Source organism: Triplophysa dalaica, chromosome 4 (assembly GCF_015846415.1).
Source record: "Triplophysa dalaica isolate WHDGS20190420 chromosome 4, ASM1584641v1, whole genome shotgun sequence".
Taxonomy (NCBI): domain Eukaryota; kingdom Metazoa; phylum Chordata; class Actinopteri; order Cypriniformes; family Nemacheilidae; genus Triplophysa; species Triplophysa dalaica.
In genome coordinates this window covers 21304464-21314261 of record NC_079545.1, presented here as the reverse complement: position 1 = coordinate 21314261, position 9798 = coordinate 21304464, and the positions used below count along the sequence as shown (strand labels likewise).

Here is a 9798-nt window from a genome sequence, read left to right as displayed (position 1 = left end):
TAAAATATATGTCTATTTTTTGTAATTCGCCGTCGAAGCATTCTTATGGCTACATCCCTCAACACTTTAGAGTCAGTGAGAAGCAGCACTTGAGTTTATTAGGTTTGAAATCCTCTTATGATGAGACTCGCGCACTCGCTCCTGATTGGAACTTGGAAGCTCCAGGATCCGGATATGAGCATGAAGCTTAACACGCAGCCGCTTTGGGAAAAGCTGTACAAACTGTCAAAGAGTGCCCGACAGAGTGACGCTACACACCCGACAAGTCTTTTCTTGTGTAGTATATTGTTGTGTAGGAGTTCACTAGCGATGTAACTTAACTGCTGTGGAAAGACAACAATGCAAGGGAACAAAACAGATTCATGTATCACCAGAATCCCAAGGACACTATGTCTTCAGCCTTCTCTCGTACGGGGTTTGTGATCATTTGTTTGGTAAGTCCTGTCTCGTTTTTGTTTCTTATTGTTTAATACGACAGGTAAAACAACAGCTCAACTGCCGTTTGACAAGTCGAGCTCAGCAGACTGTTGACATGCTCACGTGTGCTGTTCATTTCAAGTATACAAAACTGCAACAACTCGTTGTACCGCTCTTTTACGCCAAAATAATCAAATGTGTTTTAATAGTTAACAAATCAGTTGTAAACACACTTTAATAAGTGTGAGATTCTGAAGAGCCTGGTCGTAATGTGGTTGGTCCAAAGGTTTTAAGATCTTCCCTGCTGAAAAAAGACAGAAAATCTAATGGGTTTAATAATGGGAGCTGTATTGGCTTTTATGGAAACTAATGGTCTCTGTGGGATGAGATATTATCTGGCCGATGGGAACTAATAGAGCAATACTAGGGATAAAGTCAAAAACAAACTATAAAAAGGCATTTGCAATGGTTTTATAGTAAATCGTAATTATGGAAATGATTAGAATTTGCCTTGTTTTTCTCAGCAGGGTTGTTTAAGTACCTATAACTATAGACATGTTTTATTAAATAAAGCTTGTTTGTAAAAATATCTCCAGGACGGTTTAAAATTGAAAACCAACTTTTGAGCAAATTAATAGCATGCCTTGCTTTTGTAAAACCTGAGCGAGCACACTAAATTCATTGCATCATGTAATCTGTTATCAGGTCATAGCAGGATAATCCCCTCACTGTTCTTTTCTCATCCAACACAATAATGCATGTGTTACTCCCTCTCCAGATGTCAAAAATGCATTCTGACATTCAACCCAGCAAACGTTTCTCAAGAACAGTGTCCTATGTCTTGTGTTCCACGTGAGCTTGAGGATTGTTCCCTAATTTGGATATTTACTCAGTTTTTCTGCCTTTAATAGAATACACCCATATCCTTTGGAAAAAAACGTGTTCATCATACTTGTAATAGTATTTATTTTTAATTTATTTGTGCATTTAAGTGTAGTCATATCCCGTGTGATGGGCAAGTGACCCTGACAAGATTAAATGTTCTTTACATAAAGCATCATGTATAACTCTTTTCTCTCTCAATGTTCTGCTTGTATGTGAAGACTTTAGTTGTAAATCTTGCCCTGTACCCTGTGCTGAGGACGCTGGGCTTTCAGATCCATTCTGCTATCACAGGAAGCTATGTGCCGGGATATCATTCTGTGTTGCTCATCAACTGTCCTACCGAACAGACCGCAAGAGACATTGGCAGGTACACACGCTCAGTTATAGACAAACACAATGATTATGGCTTAGCTTCATAGAAGTACCATCAGGTTATGAGGAAATGTTTTGTATCCAAGGTTACTTATTATACAAAGTGTATACAGTTTCATTTATTTGTTGAATGGGTTGTGTAAGTTTTGCATATGAGTGTAGCCAAGTAACGGTTCTTCTACTGGTAACCCAAAATAATACTGGATAGACATACAGTTTTAACTTGCTAGCTAATGTAATTTACTCATTATTTATTTTGCTTGCTATCAATTATAATTTCCACAAACTCATATTCTTTGCGGATGTATACCGGTAATAAGTTTGGGATACAAAAGCATCTATTAGCAAACGTGGTCAGAAAGATTGTTTGGTGAGACTGCATGTGATAGTGTCACACAACAACTGTTTTGTTTAGGGAAAAAAATGCAACATTAACAACAGTAGCCTACCAAACCAATCTTTTAAGTAATAGTTCACCCGATTATGAACATTCTGTCATGTTACTTGTAACCCATATGACTTTCTTTCTTCCATGTATGTAGGATATATCAGTTTACATTTCCTAACATTCCCTTTGCCATTAATTGTAGTAATCCAGTGAGAGTTTTGTATACACTCGACCTAACAACATTTTTATAAATAAAACCTAAACCCACACCAAACCCCAACCCTAACCATAACTTACCCCTAAAATCAGATTGGAAATGATAAGTGCTATTCCTGGTTTTAAGATTAAACTGTAAACATATTTCTGAAAGCTGATTGGTTCATTTAAATGTTGTCCCAATATCAACATGATGTTGCCCTAAGGACATGAACCACTTGGCAAAAACAGAAGAGCCTTTGTGCACACAAGGAGTGTGACAGCAGTTGGTATGATTTGCATTTAATTTAGTGAAGTTAGTAGAAGTTCAATGAGTTCAAACCCATTTTACGGAAGTGACTACAACCTTTTCCATTACTGTAGCTTTGCAGGTAGGCGTCTTCAAGCGTAAGTGTTAGGGGCAGAATGTTAGGTTATCATTTACTTTCTTTGTATGCCGAAAAATCAATATTTCAACATTTGTTTTTGCAGAAAGGTTTCAAACAAAAGAAGGGGGATTAAGAGCAAATGACGACAGAGTGTTTATTTTGGCTGAGCTACCCTTTTAACTACCGGATATACAAACGGTTGGCAGTCCCTGAATAACAAATTATAAATGACCTGTAAATGTTATATTGTACTGACATGAACAAACAATAGCTCATACCTCACAGTTTACAGTTACTTTGTCACACATAAGGCGAAAGGGACATCCTTTCATTGTTTAATGATTAACTGAAACCTGTACTCCAAATACAATTATGATTCATTTATAAAATTAACTATAAAATGAATGAAACAATGGAATTACGAATTAAGATTATAGGAAGAGTATTATTTCTGTGGAAACAAACATTAATTATGTTAGAAAGTGGTACAGAAATGACACACTTCACTTTCAAAATCAATTTCTGTTATAGAAGCTATAGAAACGAAAAGTGTTTACATAATAAGAATAACATCTTTACATGATTTGTCAAGAGTATAAAATATAAAAGGAATCCCATTACATTGAAACAACAGCCATTTGAGGGGATGTGTTGAAAGAATATTTCAACACCTTCCAAAAATGCTGCATCCTCTGAACCCCTTGTTCAATGTTTTGGGGGTTAAATGCCATACTGGTTCATGTCAACAGAAAATTCATATGCCAAACATTGTATTCTATGCAAAATCAACTGTAGATTTTAGAATATATCTTGACTTTTATTAAAAATTATACTTTGTCTGTTGTACCGACAGGCTGTAATGTTTGCATTCCTAACAATTGAACTTGCTCAACCTGAACTTGTTCACCTCCAAACTTTTATCCAATACGTACATTAATTCATATACAGCCTGGGTTTCCATATCTCATCTTGCTCACGTTAGGATTTATTTCACATTACGTCCCTGTTAAAGAGCACTTTACAGCGGTTACATTTTCAGAGTTGCTTCAGCCGAAGTAAGCTCATTGAATTGGACTCGAATTGCAGTTCCTGAGGGCTAGTGTTAGGTAGTCTGTTTTTTCTGATCCGGATAAAGATATGCCAAAGAGAAAGAATAGACCAAGGCATAGTAGGATGTTGTGAGCAATAATTTATAGTTTGGTTTCTTGCATAAAATATGAATGGGGAACATGGACAAATAGGAATAAGATGTAAGAGTTGTACTCTTCACATAGTATGTCTATTGATTCATTGAGATGGGGCTTTTTATGGAGTAGAATATAAAGTGCATGCAGCACTATGTACAGTAAGGATTACAGTATGAGGAAAGGTAGGTAGAGTTCAGCATGGAAACTAAATCTAGACAAAACAATGCAGGACAAACAATGAGCTGGCAAACCGGTCATAATAAACTAAGCTCTCCAAAATGGTTAAAAGGGGTCATGCCATGAATAGTCTAACTTTTGATCTTTTGATATAAGAGTTTATTGTACTGTACTGTATCTACTGTAAAGTTAGAACTTCTTTCCCACATTGTCCTTGGTTGTGCTTAAAGGATGTTCATTTCAAAATCTAAATTGTGTTATTTTTACTTACCCACATGACGTTCAATATGTTTTAAGTCCTCCCGGCGTCTTCGGAACACAAATGAAGATATTTTATGTGAATTCCAAGAGATTTCCAGGCCTCATCATTGACATCATGTTTATAGACGTTGTCAAGGTCCAGAAATACTAAAGACTTTCCATCCGCTCAAAGTGGCTCAATTGATTTTTTTAGCGACGACAATACTTTATATGCGAAAAACAAACCAAAATAACGACCTTAATCAATATTTTTCCTCTTTCTTGTCAGTCTATGGGGCAGGTTCACGAAAGCACATCCACGCATGAACCATGATGTCTATGAGGAAGCCTAGAAATCTCTTGGATGTCACCATCTTTATTTGTCTTCCAAAGATGTAAATATAACTCATAACTCTAGTTCTACAATTTGGGGATTCAGAATTCCCAATTACCAATAAGTAACCAGTTTCAGTATGTTACATTTGCATTCAGGATTATGCAGTGCATGTTTTAAAAAATTGGCATTTGGAGGCCATATGACATGGCTAAAACAAATATTATTATTTGTTTTAGATGTAATGCAATGTGTATACACGATTTGAGGTTAAAAAACGCTTTATTCTCCACAAACAGTTCATGTTTGTATCTCCTCTTTGGACAGCCTCTCTAAACGTGCAAATTTTTTAAAAGAGCTCATCGCTCTGAAAAGCGAGGTGTGCTATGATTGGCCAGTTAACCAGTGCGTAGTGATTGGTCGAATACTGCAAGCGTGTGGCGGATATGTAACGTCTCTTACCATATCTGAAACATCAGATTCCAATGCAAGTGTACCTTTCAGGTACGCCCACCTTACTTGCATTTAGATTTGGGCGAATCACACCACGAACTGACGTAGATTTGTGGGAATGTGGTTACATGAGGCGTTTCAGGCAGGTCTGGGTGAGCATTCGCTTTTAGATAGAATGTATCTTTTATTCAACACTTTAAATTTTGCAACTTTACGTGTCTAATACATGAATGGTTAGCTAATAAAAAAACCAAAGACACAAAAAAACACGTATTTGTGCCAAATGACCCCTTTAAAGTAAGATTGGCTTTCAGAAACTTTAAAAACACTGTGAATAATGGCAACTGGTTGAATACAACCTTTCAGGTTGAAACCTGAGTCTGATTTGCATTAGATTGAAACATTCCACAACCACAAAGACTACTGCAGTCTGTTTCAGCATTAAACATGCACAGCTAATATACTGTATACAGAGCACTAAGAGACACTCCTTTTTTACAATTTTTCTCTTTCTGTTATAGGGGCATCATGGAGAAAAGACTGGCAGCATGTGTGAATATATTTCCCCGCACTGCCACTATGTAAGACCAACAAATTTAATCTTTCACTCATTTTAATCTCTAACTCAAAGAATTGCCTGAGGTCATGTTAGCTGTAACCCACATAATGAGTGTTGTGTCAACTCTTCCAGCACAAACACAGAGGGTACAGTTTTTAGTAAAATGCTTTAGTGTTAACTATCTAAAATATAATACATTTTTTAATTTCAGGTACTACTGGAAAGGAGAGATTCGGAATGCATCAGAAATACTGCTGGTGTGTTGATCTTTTTTGCACCAAATACATTCTAAACAAATTTTACTTATATATATATATATATAGTTATATGTTTTTTGTTGTTAAGCAACTGTTAATATCTGTTACCTTGGTATGAAGTGTACAGTAAATATATATGTTTTTTCTTATAGCTTGTGAGGACAAGAACATCTCTCGTACAGAGACTTGAGGCTTATTTAAGGTAAGTACAATACTTGTTATTAAGGCTTCACTATCACCCAAGAGAATGGTTTAAATATAAACATTATTTTCATTACCCCTGTACATATTTCAGCACTGTGTTTAAAACCAGGAACAAATGTCAACTGACATCAATACGCCCTGTGCACAAGCGTAGCGACGAACTTCCGCTGTCGCCAGAAGTCGGGATGTCAGTTTCCGGTTTGCTCTCATACCCCACAAAAAGTCAGTGTTTACAAGATGTCTTAAATATCTGCCAAATATAAGCATTAACAATGTACACCGCGTCGTTGATGCTCCAACAATCAAGCAGGACAAAGGATTTAAGCTATACACATGAAGTTATATCCACAACTACAGGATAAGTAGTTTAATCTAATTTGACAGCTAACGTTAGTGGCTAAGCTAGTTAGCGACGTGTTTATTTTTAGTGTAACGTCAGAATAGAATTATCAAACTTTCTCCCCCTCCTTGTTTCTAATAAAGATCAGGGCTCAGATGAAGTCATTGTGCTACAGATCCATGAGGAACGCTGAGAAACCAGTTTGAGTGTATGGTGAAGCTAGGACTTGTAAACCAACAGTAAAAATCGTGTTACTTTAATAACCCGCCGTTTAAATTTTACTGGGGATTTAGCTAAGGTTATTCATGTTTAATATAACTCTTAAATTAGTAAGTGATCAGCAACTAATGTTAGTTGTTGGCACACCACATTAGATTCAACTACTCATCCTCGTAATTGTGGATATAACTGGATATATAGAGCTTAAAACCTTTGTCTCGCTTGCTTATTGGAGCAGGGCACCAGGCATCAACGATGCCGTGTACATCGTTGCTTATATTTGGCAGATTTTTAAGACATCTTGTTATCACTTACATTTTGCGAGGTATGAGAGCAAACCGGAATCTGACATCCCGACTTCTGGCAACAGCAGAAGTTTTTTTTTTTGTCTTTTCCATGTTTTGGTTTAACAGATTAAGGGGGTCATTTTTGTTTCAGATCTCCTAATGTGTTTTTTAGGTGTAAACAGACTTGTACTGATTACCTCACAATTACATACTTGACAAGACACATGCTTGTTTATCTGAGCTTCATTATACAGTACCACAGAGTATACTTTAAAGATGCTGATGACACTGTGAAAGATGAATCATGCATTTCTTTCCTTTATAAAAATAAGAATCAGTACAGCCCACTAAAAGGATATTTTCTAAAACATCAACCATTCCAATGTAAGGTCAGCGGTATCCCATAACTGATCACTGATTAACATATTTAATATGAATGTGCTTGTGTTCCCACAGAGCTGTGCATCCATACGACATTCCAGAAATCATCAGTTTTCCCATTGGTGATGGAAGCTTGAACTACTTGAAGTGGATGGAAAATGCACTTATTGATATTTGAAACATGTCTGTATTCAAATAGAGAAACAACCCTTTTGAAAACACTTCGAGCAGAACTACATTGGATTAGGCCTAATTGGACACTGGATATGAGATGTAAGCAAAAATGCTTATTGAGAAACCAGTTTCAGAAGAACAATAGAGTGAATGTGTCGTAAAGATCAGAGTATAGTGGGTAAACTTTTTTTGAAAGTGGTTTGCTTGAAATGGTTTTTAGTTTAGAAATATAAAAAATCATCCAGGATGTTTACAAGATGCCTTTCACGCTTTTGATACGATCCTTTGGAGTGACCAGAGGTATTACTGAAAACAAACTATCCTCATAAATATTTTATTTATTTATTGACCTTTACATTTACTTAATTCTGAAGAGAGTAATATTTATAATATGCATTTAATGAATTGTTAAAATTATAATTTATTTATTTGGGTATCGTTTTAATTTAACCGATTCTGCTTATCAAATCCGGTTCTTATCGATTCTCTGTTCCAATTCCAATATTTTTTGGGGGAGAGAAAAAATATCAAGTACTTAAAGAAAAAAGTTTTTACCTATTATTCTTGGCACATTCAGGCTATAACCTAACCAGTTGGCCGACTGTAAACTGTTACAATTCATCAAATAATAACAACACTTCCATTAAGGAATAATCAGAGGGAATTACAAAGTATAACACTATAACACCAAAATACAAGTGTTTAAATTAATTGTTAATTGAATCGTTCATTCAGTAGTCGTTCAAAATGATAGATCGTCCATTATCTGATCAATTATATGTGAATAAAACACTGAATTAATTCATTTTAATTAATTAATTGGATGAATAATTCAAATAAATATAATTTAAATCAACTAGAACATGTTGTCTTGTATCTCTTGTGGTCCACTTAGCTTTAAATGATTAACTGATCTTTTATATTCGCTTGTGACTGTGACGGTTCCAATGACTCATTCTGATCGCAATGTGCGTTCGTTCATACCGACACGCTCGCTGTGTACAGTGAAAAGTTGATTCAACGAACTATCTGCACAACTAAAAACATTACAAGGATTAAAATCACGTTAATTTAAGAAACCTGTTAGAAAATGAACGTACTAGAATTCAAAACAAACAAAATTCACCTAAACAGCCGCTTAACAAAGTTAATACAGCTCAGCCCTGGTAGTGCAACTCCTCAGCGCCTCACTGTCCTTATAGCGAAACAGCGCTTCTCTGTGGCGTATTGGCGTAACTGCAGTTAGCTGACATGATTTTGGCTCGAAATTTGACTGAAGCGACCCGCCCGCCTCTAATTTTTCATTGCAGGATAAACCCTGAAAACTGATTGTCTTTTCATCTCTTATCTGTATTTTGTAGGTGCGGCTATTGTTGCTAATATTAGTTTCTGTTGCGTTGTAGCAGGATGACTCGATGCTGCGGACTTAAAACATGGTGCATTCTTCAGATTAATGCCGTGTTGAAGCAAATGTTTCATCATATGAGAGGTACTTCCTCCCATGCACGAAATATCTTTACCACATGTATTGCATGTGTAATTTGCTATCATCTTATTTCACAAAGTTTAACCAAACTTCTGTACGTTTGCTGCGGTCATTCATAGTGCCGATTGTAAATTTGAACTGCGCATGTGCAGATTAACATACGGTCCTTGTCGCATGTCCTTCTGGAACACCGATACAACTGTTAAACGATCACCGCCGTTCGCGAGTAACTGAAAAAGTCGATACCCAAACCTATTGGTCTTGTTTAAAATGTTGATGTGGAATTTACATGTTTTAGTACTGTACTCCTATTCATTTTAAGAATGAATGATGAAATAATGTCATCTTTAATGGCAAAACTTTGTAATTTTCTTCATTAATTTATTTGGCAGAACTGCAAAAACAGTACAGTGTATTAAACAGTAGAAAAACAGAGTTTTTGTCATTTGTGTCACATAATCGTGATATATAAGTTATAAATGAGCTGAATGAATAAAGGCTGAGATTTGGTGAAGTTTTTAGTGATTTGGTTGCCTGTTGAGAACAGGACTTTAGCAGGGCACGCAGATAGGCCTCAATATTTATGTGTCCTCACACTGGATTGCATAGACTCCAGGGAGTGTAAATGCATCTGCACCTCACCATACAGTATAGTGTACCAACAAATAAACCTGTAGGTGACCTTTTTATTTAATTATCTCACTTCATAGCTCCCCCCCCCCGAATTGACAACTTTGAACATTTTCTTTTTGATTGAGAATATGACACCCTTTCTGCTTTATCAGAAACTAATTTTCACTGTGTATATCTGAAAGGGCAATTGTGTTTTGTTGAAATGGTTATGGTCTGAACTG

At 36.0% G+C, this 9798-nt stretch overlaps 1 protein-coding gene across 1 annotated transcript; it reads left to right on the top strand.

Annotated features, from left to right (window-relative positions):
• The first annotated feature begins 160 nt into the window (after positions 1 to 160).
• zgc:63972 (protein CutA homolog) lies at positions 161 to 9736 on the top strand. The gene is made up of 6 exons (XM_056744890.1): positions 161 to 434; positions 1521 to 1669; positions 5559 to 5618; positions 5808 to 5853; positions 6006 to 6055; positions 7360 to 9736. The coding sequence occupies exons 1-6, from the start codon at positions 363 to 365 to the stop codon at positions 7460 to 7462; spliced, it is 480 nt and encodes a 159-aa protein (XP_056600868.1). The 5' UTR covers positions 161 to 362; the 3' UTR covers positions 7463 to 9736.
• The last annotated feature ends 62 nt before the right edge of the window (positions 9737 to 9798 follow it).

Excerpts from the sequence above, each read along its gene's own strand:
- zgc:63972 (XM_056744890.1), top strand. The coding sequence starts at position 363 with ATGTATCACCAGAATCCCAAGGACACTATGTCTTCAGCCTTCTCTCGT. Across the intron at positions 5,854-6,005 it reads ATGCATCAGAAATACTGCTG|CTTGTGAGGACAAGAACATC; the intron begins GTGTGTTGATCT and ends TTTTTCTTATAG. Across the intron at positions 6,056-7,359 it reads AGACTTGAGGCTTATTTAAG|AGCTGTGCATCCATACGACA; the intron begins GTAAGTACAATA and ends GTGTTCCCACAG.